At 44.9% G+C, this 25,075-nt stretch overlaps 1 protein-coding gene across 1 annotated transcript; it reads left to right on the top strand.

Annotated features, from left to right (window-relative positions):
* The first annotated feature begins 10,539 nt into the window (after positions 1–10,539).
* On the top strand, positions 10,540–11,311 carry PLAC1 (placenta enriched 1). The gene has a single exon (XM_075539288.1). The coding sequence runs from the start codon at positions 10,552–10,554 to the stop codon at positions 11,185–11,187; it is 636 nt and encodes a 211-aa protein (XP_075395403.1). The 5' UTR covers positions 10,540–10,551; the 3' UTR covers positions 11,188–11,311.
* Positions 11,312–25,075: the final 13,764 nt, after the last annotated feature.

Here is a 25,075-nt window from a genome sequence, read left to right as displayed (position 1 = left end):
TTCATTGCTACTTCATCACTGTCATTTTGATACTGTTATGAATCAGGCGACCCCTGTGAAAGGTTCGTTCGACCTCCAAAGGGGTCGCGACCCACAAGTTGAGAACCGCTGCTCTAGAGGTTGGCAGGTTGTGCGTCCCTGAAACCAGAACGAGACTAGCCTGTGAAACTTCATAGCAGAACCGAGGTATTCAGATACTGCTTTTGAGTTGGAATGTCCGACAGGAGGAGGGGTGCTAGGCGTGCTGGTGCCATTGGAGGTAGCACCGGAATGGACAGATAAAGTGCCCTTGGCATCAGACAACCTTGGGCAGGCAAGTGGACATGTGGGCTAGTTGGGATCCTTGACAAGGGCCCTACACTCTCTACAGAGAAAGACTCCACTACTGCCGCAGGCCTTAAGAGGAAGTTTGGGAATAAGCAGGGGCGGGGCTGGCCAGGGACCAGGCTCAAGCCCTCAGAAGTTGGACAAGGAGTTACTGGCGGCCGATAGGGATTTCTGGTGATTATACATTCATTCCTTCATTCTTTCATTCAACAAAGATGTACGGAGCACTTATCAGGTGTTGGAATAGACAAGACACAGTTCTTAAGAAATTTACAATCCAAGGATTAAGGAATGAGGTAAAATCGATGGGATTGGGGCAACAGCAGGAAGCAACCTCTTTCTCTATATATATCTATGTCACTGTCTCTCTCTGTCTCATTTTCCCTGGTCACAGAGCATGTCATGTTTTCCTGATCCAATGTGCATACATGGCTCTTAAACTGTGGCTCCCCAGCTACTTCTCAATGGTACTGATGGGTGGAGGCCCTAATCTACCCATTAGTACCTTAGAAGAAAGGTCTGGCAATCAACTTTTGAAGTGTCACAGTCATAGAAACCTCCTGGAACAGGTCTACTCTTCAATCCTTAGTATTACTATGAATCAAAATAAATTTGATCACACTTGATTATAAGGACCAATAATCTTCCTAGCAAAGGAACCCTTTCTCAAACTTCTTTAGCCCTGGGAAGCCACGGAACAGTGAATGACTTCAATCAGGGTGTGTATACACACACACACACACACACACACACCACCACCACCACCACCACCACCACCACACCACACCACACCACAGCACACCACCACACCACACCACACCACACCACACCCCAGCAAGTAGCCACACTCTGAGCAGATAGGCACAGGGTAGATCTGGGTTTGGGGAAGATGCATACTGGTCAAGTCCATTAAAAAAAAATCCACCCAAGAGCCTATAAAGTCAACTGTGGTTTAATTTGGGTGGAAACCATCCTTACACTGGGACCATGGACATGCACTTCACTTTAAGAAAATCTGTACCCATATCGCAGTTTTGAGAGGGAGAGAAGATTAGGCCTAGCCATTTGGGACAGTCTTCTAGAGCCCCCTCCAATATTGACACAGGTATATCAGCATCTGATTCAACACCACCTTCTGTGGCCAATACCCTGAGATCATCCCTGCCATAGAGGCTTGTATTAGGTTAGGGCAGCACTCCAGAGACTACTAATGGGTTAAAAATGTGGCTGGGGCTTCTGTGAGCTAGGCTTGTGCTGCGCCTGCATGCGTGCGTGCGCGCATGCACACGCACACAACTTACCTTGTCTTTTCAAATGTGAAGGGTCTCCGGGGCTTTGCAGCCAAGGGTGCAGTTTTTTGGAGAAGTCAAACTCAAATAAATTATTAAATTAAAGCATAAACTGACTTAAGTGCATGTGTCTGGGGTTCTCCTTACATTTTATGGAAATGATGAAATACACCCTTTTGTTCTACTTTAAACACTGGTCGAGCTCAGCTTCTCTGCACGGAAGGGAAGGCATGCCCATGACTCCACTAGCTACAATTACCGTGAACATGCTCAAGTTCTGGGTTTGTTCTGAACTAGGTAGGTCTACTAATCAATGTATCTGTACGATGGGTTAATTGCACATCGCATCCCACACCTTTTAACAACCAAATATGTGACCCAAATGAGAATGGCTCTCTCCCAAGGAGCCGGGATTCGGATTTCTTTCACAACCTTTATTTGTGTATGAGATGAACCATGACATTTCAACTATGCATGATAGCTTAACAGATTATAAGAACAAAACCAGATGGCCCAAACAAAAATAATGCTTTGATTGCTTTCAAATTCAATGTCAAAAATTAAAAACAGCTTTCAGAAAGCCTTGGCATTTTTCCCCCCACGAAGTGACTTTGAGTCATATATATATATATATATTTTTATTTATATATATATTTATAGTCCCCACCCCCAGGCTAAAACATATCTATAAGTGTCTAAATGAAAAAATTAACAATGGAGTAGGGAACCAGTGGAGAGGTCTGGGGGGCCGGCCCCAATCCCAACTATGAAGTGGACACCTGCCCCTCCCCGCAGAAGAATTTATTTCAAAGGAAGGCATTGAATCTGCAGCTGCAGAGGGACATATCTGATCGGAGCACACGGGAGCAGATGAAGGGGGAGGAGGAGAGAGTTGAGCACATCCTGCTCCACCAGGCCTTGAGGACAATGTTCCCAATTAGAGCAGCCAGCCCACAGAGAGGACCACATGGCCGGCCCCACTATGAGACATGGTGCCCCTCACTAACCCATAGCCCTACAGGGGACACTACCGGAGACACAGTGTGGGAATTTCACCCGATCTGATCCCGCCACACCGAGGGGGTGCAACAGAACAGCAAGGGAATGGAGTGGCAAGATCCCCAGGGAATGCTGAAGGTGGACTTTGGGGTCAGGGAGTGGTGCCCCAACAGACTGGACTGGAAAACACTGCTGAAGGTCAACAAACAATCCTTGAACTAAAAAATTACACTCATTTTTTGAGGAATTAGAGAACTTTTTTTTTTCCTTTTGTCATTCCCATGGCTTCCAATATTTCTACAGTTACTTTTAGACTACTGCAGGAGTGCTGGTTACTCAGGGCAGCTTGCCTTTTTCATTTCATTTTAATGCAGTCTTTGCTAGGGTTCCGTCCATGTGTTTCCTTCTGTTGAGAAACTGGACATTGCTAAGCATTAGCAGTTCATCATTCTTCCTCCACACTGACTGGTGAATCGGGTGCGCTTCCTTGAACACTGGGCTTTGGGAACTTAGAAAACGGAGCCTATCAACAGGACTGTAGAATCCCCAGAACTTCTCCCCAAACAACGGTTTCATTTTCGACCTCACCTTAACGTACCTTGGACATCATTAGCTTAATAACGACCCTGACTTTCTTGGAGAGCAGTGTGCCAACAACAAATGCCTTTCAAAGGAGCCTGTGAGTAGAAAAGACCCCAGCCTTGAGATGGGGAGCAGGGCAAAGGCCTCCCTTGAGTTTTCCAGATCCGAGAGTTCACCGAATGTTCGGATTCCTTTTGCAAAGCTGACTTTCTAAAAGAAACTTTATTCCAACCCAGATTCTGTGTGTACGTGTGTCTGTGTGCACGCGCTCTCACAGAGCGCTGTGTTGTTTTTTCCCCCTGCATATCAGCTGCAAAAGCGTGAGCAAGGCTGCAAATCACCGCCCTGACAGCTCGATTTCCCTGAGCTAATTGCACCCGGCTCCGGAGTTTCCTTTCCCCCCTCAACTTCCTTTTGTTTTGACAACAAGATTCTGGAAAAACAGTATACAAATGATAACTAGGTTGTCAGGAGCATACTGAATTAAAAAAAATAAATAACTGTCCACCCCGAAAGCTTCCAGGAGCCTATGGAGCCAGATCTTTTTGCCAAACCGTTCCAAAAACCAGATGTGGAAATGTTTAGCTCATTCCACTCCCCGGGTCCCCCAAGCAAAGAGTTCATGTGTGCTTCTGACATCCAGCATCTGAGGAGACAGGGAGGCAGCACTTCTCAAAGTCCCTCACTGCCATCCCCAAACCAATGGGGACCACTGTTTAGAAAAGCTGTTTTGAAACTAGTGTCTCATCTCATTCTTCTTTAATATGGAGAGAAATCGAGTTTCTGCATGTCTTTTCCTTTTCCTTTTTTTCTTATTAATATAAAGGATTTCTGAAGAACCCAGCTTATTGGGGGAAGGTGTGTGTGTGAGAGAGAGAGATGGGGGTGTTCAGAATGTACCCAGTGGAACACACACCAGTCCCAAAGCTTCTACACATACAATTCACTGACATGAGTTTTGCAACCATTTACTGAGGAAGTCTTTTTAAAAAAAAAAAAAAGGGCGGCGGGTGGGGGAGGAAGAGAAGTCTGGTGAAGGAGCTCTCTGGAATGTATATGCATCGGTCACATTGAGAAAAACAGAAAGCTACTGTGCTCCGGACATTCTGCATCCAGGTGTCACTAGCTGCTCTCCGTTTGACCAGACACTCTAGGTCAGTTCAGGACGGTATGTACCCAGGACTGAGTCCTGCTGGGCTATCCACATGCATCTAAGATGAGATGCTTCTGGAATGTCACAGGGATCATTTGCAAACGAGTCAAAATGGGGCTGTGTTTCATGCCAACCCTGAAACCTGCTTTCTAACCGCACAGAAGTCTTTAAAAGAAGCTGGACAGTAGTCCAAGGTGAGCGCACCCCCCCCCCGCCCCCACTGCATGTCTTCCTCTTTTCCTCCTACCCATGCTCCCTCCCTTCTATGCACACCCCGTTCTGGAGGTTTTTGATAGGATGCTGTACACAGTCCCTGCTCTGGATAAAAAGACCTCCAGTTTAACCCCCCCCCCCATCCCACCCCTTTTCCTTCTCTGGCCACTCAGCCTTCTCTTTGCTTTGCTCCCAGAGACCAGAGCCCACCCTCTCCAGGATCCCACTGAGCCAGACCATCTTGGCTAGGTGTTAGAAAGGCCAGCAGATATGATGAATTCACACTTTGTTGCCAATGACTTATAACCCCTGCCCAGCGCACACACTCGCGCACACACATACACAAACACTCTAACCGAGACACTCCTATCTTGCCCGGGGAATTGCAGGTAACCAAGGAAGCCAGTTTGTCCACTTCTGATGGCCTGTATGCAGCAAAAGGGAGCAAGGTCCAAAGGGTCGCCCTGATCTAGATGTTTAAAAACAACAACAAACCATTTGCTGTGGAATCCACTGGGACTCCTGCCTGGCGACTGTGTACGTAAAGGAAAAATGGGCGCCACAGAGTTTTCTATGGCTGATATTTAGAACGAGATCTCCAAGCAGGGATGAAAACAGCCTTGCTTCCCAGACAGAGGGAATTGGGAAGTGGATTATGGCAGATGCAGTAGGGTTAAAATGGAGTCTTATTCGATCTCTTTTTCTGACCCATTTAAAATTTATTCTAGCTTTTAATCTTGTCTACGTTCTTTTCAATTGAGGTTTTTCTCTCTTTTACTTTGTTATTCTTTTAGTTTTGCTTTGCATGTTTTCCTATCTATGAAATGCAGGAGAGCTAAATCTAGAGACAGTAACTGGATTAATGGTTTCGGGGGACATGACAGGGGAGGTTGTGGAGAGGGGGGCAGGTGAGGAGCTAATAACAAAGACAAGAAAGCAGAAACAGTTCTCATATTGATTGTGGTGTTCAAAAGAAAAAGAAGTCGATCTCCAGGCCTTTCTTTTGAGGCTCTTTAGATAGACTTGAGCTGCCACCTTTCCAGTTAACAGTGGCGTCTGCATTAATCTTTTCCATCACCCGGGAAGGAGGGAGAGATTAGCAAGGCCCGCCTTCCACTACCCCACCCACATAACTACCTTCAGCTCTCCTCCTAAAAGCCCAGCACCTCCCTCTCACCCCTGGCTTTGCTTGCATGTTTAATCTCCGCCCAGAGGTATGCTGACCCTCGCGTAGACTTCGCTATTTGTCGCTCTCAGCGTGCCACGCGGTCACATAACTTTAAGAAAACGAGAGGGAGCCGATTCTGCCCTGTTCCAGCCTAGAACCAACCTTGTGCCACGTCAACCCGGCAAACGCAGCAGCTCTACGGAACTCTTCAAGCCTGATCTGGTGTGGTGTGACTCAGAGCGCGGGGTTAGGCAGAGGGAGGGGGGGTGTTTGAAGTGGCTGGTTGGGGGACAAGTGTTTCTCAGAGACTCTAGATTTTCTATAACTGTATTGGGGTCGATCATGTGGTACCGTGGCTACGTGTTGCTCGGCAGTTTGAAATCACCCGCCGATAAACGGGAGAAAATCGGGGCTTTCTACTCCGGTACAGAGTTACGTCTCCAAAACTCGCAGGGGCAGTTTTACCCTGTCTTATAGGATTGCGATGAGTTGGCATCGACTTGATGGTAGTGAGTTTGGGGTGGGGGTGGTGTGGTTTGGTATGATGTGCTTTGGTTTGGTTTGGTTTGGGTTGGGTTGGGTTTTGAGCAGTAAGGGGGAAGAGGTGATTGAAAAATACTTGCTGGGTAGGAGGAAATGGGTGGTTGACTGCCCTAGATGAGAACTGAGTCTTAAACTTAGGTTTCAACCCAATCATGAAAGGACAAATACTGTATTAGACCCTGGTTATAAAAGAAAAATATCAAGAAAAAGCTCTTTCATACCAAAAGACACAGATGTGGATAGTTCCCAGGGATAGGAAGGGTACGGGGGAAAGAGAAGCCGTAGGCTAGAGAGGACAGGTGTGAACGCAGGTGAAGGGGAAGGTATTATCCTCCAAGAGGAAGAGGACCAAAAAAAGGAGGGGATAGGGTAAGCTAATTGGAGTTTTGATACGTTGTTCACGTTTTTGAATACATACATAATGATCGGAAATGTAAGCCTCAATCTAGTACACAATACAAGGTTGATTTTTTTAAGGGAGTAAAGAGGATTGTTTCCTTGGCCTAATCTAGGAACTGCATGCAGGGAAGGTGTTCATTCGGGTCAAATCGGCCTAGGCTGTGAGGCCTGGTGATGTAGTGGATGCTCGTTGGGCTGCGAACCACAAGGTCAGCAGTGCAAACCCAGCAGTGCTCCATGGGAGAAAAAGGACTCTTCCCAGCCTTGGGAACCCACCGGGGCAGTTCTACCCTGTCCTATAGGGTCACGATGAGTCATCATTGACTGGATGATTAGCTGCTTTAGTGAAATGATGCTAAAGGATCTTAGGAAAGAAAGGAGGAAAGAGAGGGGGGAGAAGAAAGGAATAGTGTGCCTGTAGGTACCCCCGCAGGCATGGGAGCCTGGTGCAGCACCGTGCAGTGCAGTGCTTCCTTCTGTTCGACATCGGGCCTGTTGTGGTTTCTAGCAGTGTTATTGTCATACACGTCACTTATCATACAATTAAATCGAACAACATGTTGAAAGAAGCCCTGGCGGCGCCGTGGATGAGCGTTCAACTGCTAATGAGTTGGAACCCACTAGCCAATCCAGGGGAGAAAGATGGAAAGATGTCAGCCTTAGAAACTCTGGGGCAGTTCTACTCTGCCCTCTATGATCACTATGAGTCAGTTCGGCCACAGAGTCAAAGGGTGACACGCGTTGGCCAAGGGCATTGTTAGTTCAGTGGTAGAATTCTCACCTTCCATCAGGAATTAGCGAGGTTGAACGCCAGATCTTAGGGTATGTAGCTGAGCACTTAACCAATAGGCCACTAGGGCTCCCTGCGTGCAAGAGACCTGGATGTAATTCCCAGCCATTGCATCTTGGCAGAACTTTCAGACTAAGAAGGAGTAGGAAGAAAGACCTGGTGATCGAATTTTTTTAATCGGTCAATGCAAACTCTAGGGATCTCAACTGCCCCACTTGCGACTGGTCATGAGGTTGGCATAGGACCGTGTGCAGTTTCTTTCTGTGGTGCGTGAGGTTGCCAGGAATCAGGAGGTCTGACTTGACAAGAACAAAAGTCTGTTGAAGAAAGGCTGCCTTTAGACTGAGAAAAGAGTGTAATCGTGGTGGAATCATTATTTCAACTTCTAAAGGGAGCCTCTCTGGAGCAAGTTTACTTAAGTGTTGGATCATTATCTGGGATCACTGGCATCAGAATGTGTTGGTTGTGTGTGTGTGTGTGTGTGTGTGTGTGTGCGTGCGCGCGCGCACGCACATGCGCATGCGTGCGCATAGGAGGCAAATGGGTGATTGTGTTTGTGGCTAATGTTTCCATTTTTTGCTTAGTGGGAAACAAACGCAGTCTTAAGAAATATATTTCCAAAAGAACAAAGCGTTTGAAAGGAAGAAGCCAGGAAGTCACCCTTGGGTTTCTCTTTATACCTCAATACCCCCTGAGAGAATGGGGAGTCATTCGTGAGAGAGTGAGAGATTGTGGGAGCCCCATCTGCACCAGTCAGGTGGAAGACTGGACTTAGAGACAAAGTGCTTTGTCCAGACCAGTGTGCTTTCCCAGTGGGCCCCCATACCATGGTTCATAACATCCTGTTTGCAGATGGGGTCACGAGAAGGAAAGCAATGTCTTGAATGGTTTTGTGCACATGGTGCCAAAAACTCAAGCCAAGTGTTGTCCATTCTGACTCACGATGGTGACTCCATGTGTGGACTGCTCCATAGAGTTTTCGAGGAGACCACCAGGCCTTTCTTCCAAGGCACCTCTAGGTCGATTCTAACCACCAACCTTTTGTTAATAGCCAAGTGTTTAACCATTTGCACCACTTTTTCACAAACCAAACTCATTGCTATTGGGTCAGTCCTGACTCCTAGTGACCCTTTGAGGAGCCTTGGTAGCATCATGGTTACTTACTGAGCTGCTAACTACAGGTCTGCGAGGCTTTCTACTCCCATAAAGAGTTAGTCTTGGTAACCCACAGGGGCAGTTCTACTCCATCCTGCAGGGTAGCTATGAGTCAGCATTGACTTGATAGGAATGCATTGGGGTTTGTGTTTGAGTGAGCCTACAGGAAAGAGTAGAACTATCCCCATAGGGTTTTCAAGACTGCCAGTCTTTACAGAAGCAGACTGCTGCATCTTTCTCCCACAGAGCAGCGGATGGGTTCGAACTACTAACCTTTCAGTTAGCTGAGGAGCACTTAACTAGTACACCACCAGGACTCCGTGCCACCTTAGTCACTTAATAAATATTAGAGCATGAATTAATGTAGGCACGGGTTACCTAACTCAGCAGGGCACTAGGGTGAATTCACATGCTTTTGCACATACACTTCCTCCTCAGTGTTGAGCACTGCTCCATTGACTGCGTTTTCCACCTTTAAAATGCAAGCTGCATTGGGCATGTTCGATGCTGTGACTCTTCCTTCTTTTGTCATCTTCTGACCTGGTTTTCTAAACCCTTTTCTTAGTGCTGCTCTTTCTTCTCCCCAGGGCCGTGCCTGCCACTCCTTGGGAGCTAAAAGGCATCCTTTGGATGTTTGTGAGGACCTGGGTCACTTTAAGGAGAGAAATGTGGCCAACTGGAATGAAACTCTAGTTTCTGTTTGCCCCCCACCCCCAACTGTGTGTCCTCTTTGTTCTCAAAGGGCTACCACCTCATATGTAGTGTTGACTCTCATTCAGCAGGTCAGAAAGGTGTATCTTACACCCACACAGAAGCCCTCATTTCCCTCAACAGATGAATGTGGTATATGTACACACTGGAATATTATTCAGCCATAAAGCAAAATGAAGTCCTGATGAACCTTGAAAACATGTTGGGCAAAAAACATGCAGCACAAGAAGACAAGTATCATGTAGTCTCACTTGTATGAAATAAGCAAATATCAAGAAAGCAAGAGTGATGAGTGGTTACAATGGGTGGGAAAGAAACGGAAAGAGGGAATTTTTGCTTAGGGGACGTTGAACTTCATCTCACTGCCATCAAGTCGGTTCTGACCCATTGGGATACTTTAGAACAAAGTAGGACTACCCCTGTGGGTTTCCAAGATGAATGGAGCAGCAAACCTCTTCCTTCTCCCTTGGAGCAGCCCAGGGTGTAACCCACCATGCTGCCAGTGCTCCTCAAAGGGCATTGGGTTTATGTTAATGGTGGTGAAGTGGTTGAAAAAAGGATTGTGAGAATGCTTGAACAACTTGAAGAAAGGAATTCAGTTAATTAAAAGAAAATTCTAGTACTTCCTAAACATTGTGTTCCAACAATGACACTATGTTTCGATTCTGAAAACAAGAAGGGGGAACCAATCAAAAGGATCTACATATAACCCCTGCCCTGCGGGGATGGGGCGGACAATAGTAAAGCAAGTGAAGGGAGACGTCGGACAGTGTGAGATATGACAAAATAATAATTTATAAATTATCAAGGGTTTGTGAGCAGGGGGGACGGGGAGGGAGGGAAAAAAGGAGCTGATACCAAGGGCTCAAGTAGAAAGCAAATGTTTTGAGAATGATGAGGGCAACAGATGTACAAATATGCCTGATACAATGGATGGATTGTGATAAGAGATATAGGAGCCCCCAATAAAATGATTTTTTAAAAGAGCATGTATGCCGCCTGTTACTACTTTAGAAACAACTCTTTGCACTAATATAGACAGAATAGATAGATAGATAGATAGATAGATAGATAGATAGATAGATAGATAGATAGATAGATAGAAAGAACCTGTTTGACCTTAGGCTGGGAAATAAACTGCTTTGTCTCTTGTGTTTCTGTGTGCACTAGAAATCCTCACTGAACGGCTTCCTGTTTCCGGCGAGTCCTCACCTGCTCAGCCATGACGAAAGTCTTCGAGTCCGTCGCAAGGCTGGTCCTCCTCACCTCTGTGATCGCATCCTGCTACGGCCAAAACCCAGTGACTGTGCTGTGTTCCATAGAATGGTTCATGGTCACCGTACAGCCCTACATGCTAAATAGTGGGGTGTATGTGCACTACAGCGAGTTATATCTGGGCCAGGGCTGTCCTGCCAATCATGTTGAGCCACACCTCTACCAGTTCGTCTACCGTGTAACTGAATGTGGCATCAGAGTCAAGGTTATCTCTCAGGACATGGTCGTGTACAGCTCTGAGATGCATTATGCTTCAAAGGGCACATCTGCTAGATATGTGGTCCCAGTGTCCTGTGTGGCTCCCCAGAATTCGCCGTGGCTCACTAAACCCTGGTATGTGAGCAGAGCCCGTGGGTGTGCGACCCCAGACAAAGATGATAAGACACCCTATAATGTGTTTGAACTGTCACCTTCTAATGAGAGACCTGCCTGTGACTGTCCACCTTGGGTCTGTGGTGAAGAGGAAGGGGACCAGGCTGTCCAAGCAGAGACTCCATCCGATCCTGAGCAATCACCTTACTTTGTAAATGATCTATCTGAAGACTGGTCCCTTCAGTCAGATGACCTGATTGACTCCATGTAATGCCCAAGTGCAGGGTGGCCTGACGATGTTGTTTCTATAATTGATGTAGTATTTACTAATATCAGATGCAATGTTTATGTGGCCCTCTTACTCATATAGAAAGGGCTAATTTGGCGATGACTAAGCAAATGAAGCTTCCTTTGTATTTTTTTTATCTTTTCTAATAAATAAAATGTCTCAGGCACCATACTATCATTTGGGCAGTATTCTTTCAGAAGCACATCTATAATTTTTGCTCTAGGCCAGATCATGTTCTCATGCTTTACCAACACAAAAGATCTTTCTAGTATGATTCCTCGCCATTAAGGTTCTCCAAGGAAGCCTCCACCATTAGAATATCTCCTTCTAGACCCCCATTCCACTTATACGCTGCACCATTCAAATGAGTCATGAATTGACATGCTTTCTGGGTTTGATCTACGGCAGTTTAATCAGTGAAGGCACAAGGTTGATTGATAAACCACCAAAGGTTCTCAGAGTCACTCAGTCACATCCCATCAATGGGATGGTAAGTTTCTTGAGACCAAGCACTTGAGTCTTATACCTGGGGGCAGGGCCCCCAAAATGGATTTTTTTTGCACTATGTGTTTAAAAATATTTTTTTTTACAAAACAATCTTATCACTTTCAAAGTTCTCTCCACGACACTTACTACATTTGTCAAATCTGCTATTCCATTCTTGGAAACATTTTTCAAACTTATCTGTTTGGATGACTGACAGCACCTCCTTCATTTTTTCCTTTACCTCTTCTATGTCATCAAATCACTGTGCTTTCATGTCCCTCTGCATTTGCAGAAACAAAAAGAAGTCACACAGAGTGAGTTGAGGTGAGGAAAGTGCATGGGGCAGGAGAGGTATGCTGTTTTTTTTGCCCAAAGCTGGTGTGCTGAGATGGCTGCGTGAGCAGGTGCATTGTCATAGTGGCAAAACCAGTCCCCTGTCTGCCACAAATCAGGCCTCTTTTGTCGCACACTGTTATGCAATCTTTTAAGGGCCACTAAATAGCTTGATTAACAGTCTGACCTGATGGGACAAACTCCATATAAGTCAACATTTTCATCCATTCAGGAAGCTGATGGAAGTCCAGAATGAAGTTTGTCATCAATCGACATTTCACCCCTTTTGAAATGAGAAAATCACTTATACGCTTGAGTTTTTCCTCATAGTGCTGTCCTTTGTAAGCTGTGTTCAACATCACAACTGTTTCTGTGGAAATCTTCCCGAGCAGGAAACAAAATGTCACATCTGCACCCTGCTCTCTTAAATCAGCTATCACAAAAAAAGAAGAAAAAAACGAACAAGGTTTGAGTGAAACTGCTTTTGCAAAAAAAATTCACTATGACCAGAGAGAACCTTCCCAGGTGACACCACTGGGTGCGCTAACAGAGTGAGTTGCTCGATGCTCACCTCCGACCCACAGGGGTAATTCTACCCTGTCCTATAGGGTCCCTACAAGTTAAGAGTCCTACCCTATGAGAGAAGTATTCATCTTACACCCATTTTCAAGAGAAGCAACCCATCACAAATTTGGATATATAACACCTCCCAAGGGGACAAATAACAGAAAGGTGGGTAAAGGGAGACAACATACAGTGTAAGACACGAAAGAACAATAATCTATACCATATATAACAAGTATAAGCCAACCTGAATCTCAGCTGAGCACCTAATTTTACCACAAAAACTGCATTCAAAAATTGCTGAAAAACTCAGCTTATACATGAGTATATATGGTAATTGATCAAGGATTCATGAGGGTGGGAGGGTGGGGGATGGAGGAGAAGAAAGTGGAGCTGATACCAGGATTAAAGTACAAAGACAGTGTTTTCTTAAAGTTGATGGCAACATAGGTACAAATGTACTTAATACCATTGAATGATGGATTGTTTATAGGATTTGTAAGAGCCCCCAATAACGTGATTAAAAGGGGAAAAAAGAAGCAACCTGAGGAACGGGGTGATTAAGCAACCTGCCATAGGCCGCAGACCTATGAAGAGGCAGGACACTTGAACACATTTACACATGACAATGTAGGCAAAGTGCTTCCCAAGAGGATAACACACTAGAAAGTTAGGCATGGTAGTTGGAGAAACATGGCAATTTGTTTAAAATCTCCTGCCCCTTCTAATCAGGTGATAATTCTTGAAAATGGTATTTCCATCCATGAAACATTTCTTTGAACATGTCCTTTGCTTCAGGCACTATGTTCCGCGTTGAGGACGCAATGGTGGACGAGACTAACATAGTCTCGTGGGAGGAGAAGACCAGTAAAGAAGTCCAGGAAGCTAGGGCCTATTTCAGCACAGAGAACAGGCCTGGGCAAAGACAGAGACCTGGGCTTAGGCCACCAGGGAAACTGATGGGAGGGTAATCAGATACAATGGGTCATGGGTCGGGGGGGAGACCCCTGGTGACACAGTGGTGCAGAGCTCAGCTGCCCATCAAAATGTTGGTGGTTCCAAACCACCCAGGGGCTCCATGAGAGAAAACATAGTGGTCTGTGTGCTCTTGAGTTGATTAGAGAAGCCCCTATAGGACAGTAGAGAATTGGCCCATAAGGTTTCCTAGACGGTAATATGTAATGAAGCAGATCAGCAGATCTTTCCTCCTACAGGAAGGCTGTTGGATATGAATCACTGACCTTTTAGTTACTGTTTTAACCATTGTACCACCAGAACTCTTGCCCATAAAGATTACAGCCAGGAAACCCCCAGCCGTAGGCTAAGACAATTCTATTCTGGCACATGGGGTTGCTCTGAGACAAAGGCAACCCCATGGCACCTGACAATGACAACAAGGTGGTTAAATGTAAGAGCAAATACAATGGGTGTTTGTTTGTTGAGGGAGGGGGGTTTGTTTGTGTGTTTGTTGTGATTGAATGGTGCCTTTGAATTCTGGGGTTTGTGAAGGATATTAAATTTACTGTGAAGAACAAATAAAATTGTCTTGAAGAAGAACAAATAAAATTGTCTTGTCAAAAGTGCAGCCAGAATGTTCCTTAGACGTGAGAACAGAAAGACTTCATCTCTCAGACTTTGCACATGTCTCAGAAAGGGTCAGTCCCTGGAGAAGGCCATCATGCCATCATGCATGGTAAAGCAGGGGGTCAACAGCAAAGAGGAAAACCCCGAAAAGAAAGTGAGTGAGAGAGAGAGAGAGAGAGATTCTAAATGAGATGGATTGACCCAGTGGGTCCAACAATGATTCCAAGTGTAGCAGCAAACATGAGGATAGTATAGGACCAGGTAGTGCTTTGAGCTGTGGTATTTGGGTCGCTATGAGTTAGAACCAACTTGAAGGTACCTAACAACAGGCTCTTGAGGAAGCTACCTGTCCAGGTTGGAAGATCAAGAGGAGGATTTGACCAATCAGAGAAAAGGAAAAGGAACCGTTTCTGCGAGCATGAGCACCGGAACAGGGTAGAGACATGCACCGGGTTGAAGGAGAAGGCTGAGAAGACTTTGCTGTAACCTACACGATATGAGAGACAGGAAGAAAATGGGGCCAAGATTTGAAGGATAAGAAGAGTTGAAAATGAGGACCACTGTGAACGAAGACCAATGGGACTTCATTTCACCCTACTGGAGAATAGGGGAAGGGCTTCCCAGAGAACATAAACACTAGAGCTAAGCCCTGATCTGCCTGACTGAATACATATGAGAAAGAATTCAAATCCAAAGAAGACACCATTTAGAGCGCTAGAGCAGTGGTTCTCAACCTATGGGTCGTGACCCCTTTGGGGTCCAGTGACCTTTTTACAAGGGTTGCCCAATTCATAACAGTCACAAAATTACAGTTATGAAGTAGCAATGAAAAAACTTTATGGTTATGGGGAGGTCACCCCCCCAAAGGGGTTGCGGCCCACAGGTTGAGAATCTAAGCTTATTGTATTCTTGTTAAGGGAGGGGGCTGCCTGCTCCTTGTTTTTTTGTGTGTGTGTGACTGTTTTGCTTTCTCTTCCAGAATCCTTGGTGATGGTATTCAGTAGGGGCTCAACTAGTTAACTGGTACCCAGAATGAGCTTGGGAGGATATAAGGATAGGAGCCACTTTAAAGATGGGAAGAAAAAAAAACATAAATAAGTAAATAAAGGAAGATTAAAACACCTTAGGGGGAAAAAGGGAACCTCTGCATTTTGATTTCATGAAATATTTTTGCCTCTTGAGATGCCATGCCCAAAGAGTGTTTTTCTCCTTAATTATGGTCATGTTCATTTGATTTTTAAGGTGGCAGGATATCTAAAAATCCTAACCGCAATGAAAATAAATGCTTCATTGCTGTCAAAAGAAACGAGCATTTTCACTTTTCTTTCAGTGTCAATGGAAGTAAAAAATGTTGGCAATCATTTGTTAGGATAATTGTTTGACACATATCTTAAAATTCAAGCTTGAATGAGTGTTCTCACCTATAAAAGTAGACTCAAAGTAGCATTTACATTTTTCTTCTTCTGACCTGAAAATAGTAGAAAATATATATATATATATATATGGTATGACGTATATGTAGATGGTAAAAAGCAGTCCTGAAAAATAAAAAATAAAATGTCGAGTCCTTTGTCCTTTATTGTAGCTCTGAATTTATTTTGGAGATGCCAGTCAGTAGTCCCACTCCTCCATTCCATCTTCAAATATGACAGCCTGTCAGTGCAGCACTGTTCACAATAGCAAGAAGATGGAATGAGTGTACATGCCCACCAGGAGAAGAATGGATAAAGAAACAGACGCACACTGGAACACTAAGGATCCCTAAAGGATAGCCATGACAACATGAAACCCCTTCATGACCTGGATGGACCTGGAGAGCATCATGCTGAGTGAAACAACTCGATCACAGAAGGACAAATATGAAGAGATCCCTATTATAGGTGAAAAATCCATGCAGAACCAAGGGAAAGACACTTATCTCAAAAGGAGCAGACTTTGAAGACTGCCCAGGGTGGTAGGGCGAGGGAGGGAAGAGAAAGTGGCCGACTAGACAGAAGATGGGTGTGACTGTTGGTATAACGGATGCTAGTGGCTCCCAGGGAGGAGAAGAGTAAATAAAGGCTAGGGTGAAGGGCAAACTCTTGGGAGATGTTGATTTGTAACTTAAACTGAATATGAACTTGATGATCCAAAATGTACCCCCGCTTCCGAATCTACAATAAAAAATAAATAACAATGTATAAATAAAAGTTTTACTCAAACAAACAAAACCTGAAAGCCTGGTCAAGGAGTCAACTGAGCAGAGTGCTATTCCCACGTACATGTATGCATGCACATACACCATGGTTCCGAAAGACGTGTTATCAAGGAAGGCTAACTTTCACATAAACAACCTTTAGTTGTAATTAGTGTTACTCCCTGTGATTGATCTCTACAGTTTCCTGTTTAAGTTGCAATTATAGTCGTTTATCCCAAAGGAAAAGAAAATGAGAGAGGCTTTCAGTCTTATGGTTTTCTACAACTTTTTCAGAAGAAAACAAATGAGGGCATATCTCAGCGAATGCACTTCCATTGGTTATACATTATGAGACCTTCTGTCTTAGTTATCTATTACTGCATAGCAGCTTCCCCTGCCCAACAAACATGCAGTATCTCGGAGCTTCTGTGTGTCAGGAATCTGGGCAAGGCTTCCTGGTGCTTCCAGCCCAGGGTCTGTCATGAGAGGCACTCAAGCAAGGCTCAAGTGGGGCGGGATCCTCCACTTCCAAAAGCACTCAAGTGGCTGTGGGGAGGAAGCCTTGATTTCTACTTTGTGGACTTGTGGCCTGCACGGTCCGCAGTTCAAAACCACCAACTGCTCCTCATGAGAAAGACGGGGCTTTCTACTCCGGTTAAAGAGTTACAGTCTTGGAAACTCACAGGGGCAGTTCTAACCTGCCCTATAGGATTACCATGAGTCAGAATCCACTCGATGGCAGTGAGCTGTTTGAGTCATAGGTTGCTTACGTGTCTTTATGAGGCAGAAGAGGAGAGGAGAGTTAAAAAGAAGAGAGAAGAGGAGAAAAGAAAAGAGATGACAGAGAGAGCCCAACTTGGAAACACCTTTATTGTGAACTCCAATCATTGATTCTTGCTTAGAATCAAGCCACTGGTTCTGGCCCACATACGAGGGGGAGGGGATTCCACAAGGGCACACCTACCAAGAGGTAGATCGGATCCTGGCATACCTTTAAGCTAATAATAATACCTTTAGGCTGCCCGGCATGCCTGTAGGCTAACCCGACTGGCCAAGTCCATGCTTCAATGTATGTATGTCACCATCATTAATGGCAGGCACAGACAGTGCGGAAAGCTGCATGGCAAGTCCTTGCTGTAGCTTGGTCTCAGTCGGTTACATTTTCCTTCTCCAGGAATAACAACTCTCACAGGCTGCACGTTTCAGGACTGATGGATTGACTGATCAATAGCATTCCATAGGACGCTTCTATTTATTTCTTTAAGAGAACATAGAGGAAGACATTTAAAGACAGAGGGAAAAATATACGTTAAAGGTGACACATATGATAAAAATGATTTTTCTAGGAAGAAATTCTAATGCTGTTTCCAGTGTTAACCATAGTAGCCCTCACCAGGGGTTAAACCAGAGTCCTAAAAGAGTCAGATCCATGGGAACCTCAGAATGCAGCCTGGTTTGGAAAGAGAGTCTTTGCAGATTCAATCTCTTAAAATGAAGTCCTACTGGATCAGGGTGCACTCTCAATCCAAGGTCTGGTGCTGAAGGCCATCAAGGGAAGGTAGCCATTGGCTATAAGCCAAGAAACTTCCAGACCTGCCTGCTGGTGGCCACCAGAAGCTGGGACAAGAAAGGATTATTCCTTAGAGCCTTTACAGCAGTGGTTCGCAACCTTCCGAATGCCGCGACCCTTTCATACCGTTCCTCATGTGCTGGTGACCCCCCCAACCATCAAATTATTTTCATTGCTACTTCATCACTGTCATTTTGCTCCTGTTATGGAATTGGGTGACCGCTGTCAAAGAGTCGTTCTACCCACCCCCCAAAGGGGTCGTGACCCACAGGTTGAGAGCCGCTGCTTTATAGTGAGCACAACCCTGCCAACACCTTGATTCTGAACTTGTAGCATCAGAACTTTGTGACACTAAATTTCTCTAGTTTTAGGTTTGTGGTGATTTGTTACAGCCGCCTTAAAATTAATACAGTCAGTCAGCTCATTCAGTGCAGGTCAGCAATCTAAATCCGAGTAGGAGTGGAGAGTGCACAAGCCGAGTAGGATTGAAAGGCACCCACATATGCAAGCGGACAAACGTGTACCTATGCAAGGGGGTTTCCACAAGTTCGTGGAAAATGGAATTCAGAAACCATGGGATTTTTCTGGGAACTTTTGGAAGCCCCCTTGTACATCCACTGAGCAGCGCTTGAGGGTGCCATGGTGAAGTGCCTGGCTGCTACCCAGAAAGTTGGTGATTCAAACCCACCAGAGACTTCAGGGGAGAAAGACCTAGCAGTCTGCTCCCATCATGTTTACTGTTGAGCCAAACCCGTGAGGCACTTTGACTCAGTCCCACGGGGTTGAAATGAGCGGATAATCGACTCAACGGCACCCAGTAACATTTGTTTACATTGTCTTATTTAGACCTACCTAAGTCATTCTTCTCTGGTTTCTAAGGCTAAGAGACAGAGGCCTTTCCACCTTGATCTATCCACTAACCGTAGTCACACGCCCCTCCTCGTCAGTTGCTGCACAGGGTGCCTGGATTGTTTTGTTTTGTTCTTATCCAATTTCCAAGCATCTGGGTTGGTTTAGCCTTTGCTAGAGTTTGGGTGACTCACCTGGAGGATAGTGCTAGTGTTCCCCATAACTCACCGACTGACTTCCAAAGCAGTGCCTGACCAGGGCTCCCTTGAGCTGGGCAGGTGTCTGCAGAGCAAGAGGGGTCAGACACAGGTTTCTGGATGTGAAGTGGCAGGCCCGACCTCTGCTACCCGGCTCTATCAGCATTCACCGGGCTCTGCGGGGCCGGGAAGTATGACCCTGAGTCAGAGAGGTGAATGCTGACCCCAGTTTTGAAATGTCCACAGACATCAATGAATCCCAGTCTCGAATCAAGCCTTTCTGAGGCACTCAGTCCGCCATCACTGGGAGAAATATTTAAATTGCCCAAGATATTTTCAATGTTGTTTTAACTTTGCCACACACCCACGCCTTATTGTATAAACACCATGCTAATGTAAATTATTCACCTTTTAAGGTTACTTTTCCATTTTGGCTTTTAGCCAAATACCTATTTCTTTCTTTCTGTCGAGAATTATTTTCAGATTTGCCTACCACTTAAACAAGGACACAGACACACATCTTGTTTTCCACAAACATCTTTTCCACAGAATACGTATGTGTTTTCCAAACTATATTTATATGACAAAGTACTAAAAATCAAAAGCAAAAAATAACAACAGCTTGCTGAGGCCATGAAGGCAGAGAAACAATTCCTAAAGCAAGAGTGAGGGAGATTCCTTTTTTCTTTTCTTTTCTCTGTTTTTCTGTTCCCTTTGCACTTTAGCGAAAATCTACAGAGCAGATGAGATGATTGCTTTTGGCTAGAAACATCCCAGCCCTCCTCAATACCAAGAGTGGGTCAAGGTGGGAAGAAATTGACCCCAAAATTTAAGTCTCGATGTCATCCCTACACCAACAGCCTGCAATAATTTACCATCGACCATCAAAATAAAATAATCTCTCCAGGAATCTTGCTCTTCCGGGAGCCATGCTGAAAATTCATCCTCACTTCCATTTCATATTTCATCTCCAAATCTCCATGCCACTGAGATAGAAACATCATAAGGGGGGGGGTTTAAAAAAAACCAACACATTGTACCCATCTGATTCTAGGCAGAGCTACCTACCCACCAAATATTTAGTGCTGTTTGGGTTTCGGTGACCATGGGGAACATTTAGGTTGCCCAAGTTACTTTCCATGTTATTTTAACCTCATGAAAATATTTAATGGCGTTTTTTAAGCTGCCCATGAAAAAGTCTTCAGTTTGAAGCTCTGCTGCCGACCCCTTTACCTCGCCCCGCCCACCCCGACAAAAAACTTCCCCTCGATCCAGAAGGTATGTATTTTAGTCCTTTGTTCCATCAAATCTGTATGTGATGGGATGCTCCTGGGTTCTTGTAATTTTTTTATAATGTAAAACCTTTTTTCTAAGTAATTCGCGTGGAAGTTGATTAATTAACCTTAAAGGCTGGTTAAGATCAAAGCCTACCACAGAGATACGTTAGTGGGTGCAGGAAGACAGGAGAGAGGTAGGGAGGGAAAGAGAGAATCCTACGACAGAATTTGTTTTTCAAAGTCTAGTACATCACCTGATACATAGGAAGCTTACAGTAAGTGTGATTTCTCTGTCCTTTCTCTTCCCTAGAAAGTTTGATTCTGTGTGGTTTAGAGGATAGGGTATTCTGGTTCACCCAATAGCCAGGTTCTAGGGCAGTGGTTCCCAACCTTCCTCAGGCCACAACCATTTCATACAGTTCCTTCATGTGGTGGTGATCCCCAACCATTAAATTATTTTCATTGCTACTTCATCACTGTCATTTTGCTAGTTATGAATCATCATGTAAATATCTGATAGGCAGGATGTATTTTCATTGTTACAAATTGAACATAATTAAAGCAGAGTGATTATCACAGAAACAATATGTAATTATATATTGTGAAATATTTATTTCTAATGACAAATAAATGAATTTTTGCCTTGAAGCATAGTGTAACATGGGTGACAGTCTTCATGCCGGTACTCGTGTGTGGGTGTATCTGCATGTGGGCGGACCCACATGGAGACAGATAGAGGAGCGGTGTATCCGTTCCTAAGACCGTCGGAAAGATGTTTTTTTCCAATAGTCTTAGATGACTCCTGTGAAAGGATCATTCAACTCCCAAAGGGGTCGAGATCCACAGATTAAGAACCGCTGTTCTAGTGGTTAAGCTTTGGGGTGCTAACCACAAGGTCAGCCACTCAAAATCAAGACTCCTCGGGAGAACAAGGGGACTTTGGATTCCTGTAGAGAGTTACAGTCTCAGAAACTCACAGGGTCAGGTCTGTCCTGTCCTATAGGGTTGCGATGAGTCGGCATTGTCTCAATGGCAGTGAGTTTGCCATTTTGGAAGGGATCATCTGCCTACTCAAGGTCCTTTCAAGACTCCTGGCCATCCCGCAGCTCAAGGCAAAACTTCGGACTTCTTCCAGGCTCCCCTGTAATCCGACCTCACCCTGCTTACCCAGCTCACACCATGCATCTGGAGTTCATCCCTACCCCCAGGTCTCTGAACTCAGTCTCCCCAGGCCATCTGAATTCCTTCCTATGCAAGGATCAGTCTGAGACATTTGGCATCCAATGGGGGTGGAAGTTTTTCAGGAGCAGGACTACAGTACAGAATAACAAATTCCAAGTCGCTTAAGGAGACGTGTTCTACCCTACCCTGAGGGTACAAGTCACTGTGTGTCCCTGCAGGGGAGGATCAGTCCTGGGACAACAAGGTCAACTGGTCTAACAGTTCACAAAGACAATGTTCTACATTCTCCGTTGGTGAGTAGTGACTGAGGTCCTAAAAACCCCTGAGCAGCCATTGAAGGTACACATATTGCTCTATCCCCGTCTGGAGGAGTGAAGAGTGGTGAACAATGAAAGACCCGTGGAAACAAGTAGTCCAATGGACCGAGGGACCTTGCAAACATCAGTTTCTACAATCCAAAAGATCTAGATGGTGCCCAGCTAGCACTACCAACCTCTGCGAAAGGATCACTGTAGAAGGTTCTGGATGGAATGGGAGAAAATATGTGAAACTGGACTAGAAATCCAAAATGGGATTCATTGGTGGGGCAGAATCTGGTGGGACCCCTCAAGGCTACGGCCTTTTACTTACCCATCATCGCTGGGCTCACCCCCTCCATCAGGCACCATGTGAAAACAATCAGCCCATTATAATCAAAAGGGCAGCAATTTCTCAAAGACAAAGTTCAGGGGGTGAGGAAAGAAGAAGGGATGGAAACAGGAAACACAGGGTGGAAGTAGATCTTGCCCTCGGACCTTTGGGGGAAGCTGAGGATTTGCATGACAGGACAGAGAGCAGGAAAGGAGACTTGGGACTTGGCCTTCTTTTTCTTGTTTCATCTTCATTCCTTCTTTCTTTTGCCCTCACCCGCAGTTTCTACCTCACTCTTGTCTTCTTTCACGATCAATTGCTTCTGCCCTCAACCAGGGCTCGGAACACTTTTGAGACGGAAGAGCCAATCCTGTCCCTCACAACAATTTGAAAATTATTCGAGAGCCATTGTGCATCTTTACAAACAAATGAAATCACAAATATCTGAATAATATCCTTGAACATTTTTCCATTTTCTTCAGAGACACATATGGCTCGAAAGTCACAGTTTTGCTGGCCCCTGGCCTCGGCGGTCCATGAGGTGGTCAGAAGCAGTTAAGTTCTGAGTTCAGGCCAAAGGGTGAAATTTCAAATTGGGCCCAGTTCACCGTCTCATGCCCATAGATGGGGCTCCCTGTGGTCATCTAAGACTGCAAAATTTTCCCTCCCTCGCCCCCCAATTTCCAATCCATAAATGAATTAAGAGGCAGGGTGTAAGCTAAATGCCACTTCCCAGAAGTTCTAGAAACGTAACCTATTTTTAAAATTCTCATAAAAAACTGCAAAAAGCTATGGGGACATGAAAGAGAGCAAGTGGTCTAATGAGGACGAGAAAGAGCGAGTTCTGGATACTTTCTGATTAACATCATCCATTTAAAAGTTTGTTCTCTATATTGACTTTCCCTCCTGCCCTATTTCAATGAAGCTTTTCATGGTTTTAAAAATGCATAACTGCATCTTAGTTTTAAACAAGCATCTTTCCATTTCCATCCCCTCCTCTTCCCTCTACCCAGCAAGATCTTTCTGGGCTCTCAAGAGTGTTTCCCGCCCCCGCCCCCCCCCCCACCACACAGAACCGGATCCTGAAGGTGAGCTTATTCAGATTCAGCAGAGCTGTGCCCTTCGTCCAAGACCTTCTTGAAGTGGCTCATGAGTGCTGCTTTGGTTGTTTTAAATATATAAACGGAGCAACCAACTGTGCACGTGTTCTTCAGTGTCCTTGAACTTGGTTACAGGTGACCTGTTGACAGTGGAAGATATTGGTGGGGTTTTGCTTTTTTCTCTTTTTCAGAATTTGGTCAGGTGCAAGAAAAATGCTGGAAACAGAAAGTTCAAAGCCCAATGACCAGAATGAAAGTTACAAACTGATGAAAGCAAATGCCCAAACAAGTCACCCTTCTGGCCACCCCCGGCTACGGGCTTGGGGGCTCCCTGACCCTGCCATTACAGTTTGTTCTGTCAGGTTGCACATAAAGCACAACAAGTCACGCTCAGTGATAGGGCTCTGGTTAAAGATTTAAAGACGGTTCCACTGTACGCTCAGCAACTTGTTCAGAGCCAGGCAGGCCTTTGCACACTCCTTCCTTGAAGTGGGCCTCCTTTGCGAAAAGGTCTGGCCATTTCTGTCATCAGAGACAGTCTGTGATTGAATGGGCAGCAATCCAGAGAGAATTAACGAAAGAATAGTGCACACCCAGCCAGGAAAATAGGCCATGTTTAAAGAAGAAATCCTAGTAGTATTAGAGGCAGGGGTTCTGTGTCTTCGGGGGAAGGAGAGCTCAGAATCAAACGCAACAGCCACCAAATGGCTCTCTGGCAGAAAGGGAAAAAATGACTAATTCAGCCGACTCTCCTCTGCTGAGGTGGGAGAAGTCAGGCTTTTGTGCCCCCAGAATTATAAATTTTTGCAAAAGCAAATAAACTAAACTAAATTTTCCATACATTCCATTCTCACAAAATTGTATTATTTTAAATGAACAAAAATTGTTATTCAATAATTTCACAAAATTAAATTAAAAATCACTCTTTTTCTTTGTTTAATCAGTAAGGACACTCATATAGCTAGTACTTGCTACTAGCCTTGACTGGAACCTTTAAAAAAGACCTTCACAAATAACACAGTAAACCTTCAGCTTGTCCTTCCAGTTGTTTTCCTCCTGTGTGCTCGGTAACTCTAACTTCCTCTCCGGAGACTTGTGAGGATTTACAACTGAGGGAAAGGCTTGTCTTCCTAACTCAAACCTTCAGAAAAGGCAGAATCAGAAATGGTATTTCTAGCTAAAATTTAACAATCAACTTCTGGTAACGCCCTTTGTCACTTAAGGGGGAAAAAAAGAATCAAAGAATCTTCCAATTCAACTTCATTCCCTAGAATCTATTTTCTAAAGATTCACTGGCAATTGCTTTTCAGAAAACCTTGTTCCCCAAAGGAATGGCGATACTGGGTAATGCAGAACTGCCTTGCTGAGACTCTCCTATCTACAATTAATTAATCTTTCTCGGCGGTGCCTTCAGATCCTTCCAAACGATTGCTAAACTTGCCTCCTTCCAGCTGCCCAGAATTATTTCCTATCAAGGTAATTTCTGAATATTCTGAGAGAGAACAGGCAGAACAAAAAAATAAAATAAAATGACCCATTTTGTAGAAAATGCCTGCTTTAGGACAGTGTTTCAGCAATGGCCATAAAACAACAGGTGGCGTCCAGTTGACGATGAGTGCGTAGCTGTCCAGTGAGAAGTGTCCCCTGACACCCCCCTAGAGTCCCTTCCCTCCTAAACCCTGGGGTGGGGCCAGGCCTTGGTAAGTGAGAAGCCATTTGTAGAGTCAGGGATTGCTTCTGAGGTCTTAAGAAAGCCTAATAAAACCCTTGAGCCATCACATCTGACAAATATTTGAAGCCTGTTCACTTGAGTAAATACTTGAGCCTGTCCTCCTTCACTATCTCCACCCTAGAGCCATATCACTCACCCTCAAAGAATTCATCAATATTCAACTGGCTCTCTAATTTGCTGAGGTAGCAAA

The sequence above is a fragment of the Tenrec ecaudatus genome, chromosome X (genome assembly GCF_050624435.1).
Source record: "Tenrec ecaudatus isolate mTenEca1 chromosome X, mTenEca1.hap1, whole genome shotgun sequence".
Taxonomy (NCBI): domain Eukaryota; kingdom Metazoa; phylum Chordata; class Mammalia; order Afrosoricida; family Tenrecidae; genus Tenrec; species Tenrec ecaudatus.
This window is presented reverse-complemented; position numbering and strand designations above follow the sequence as displayed.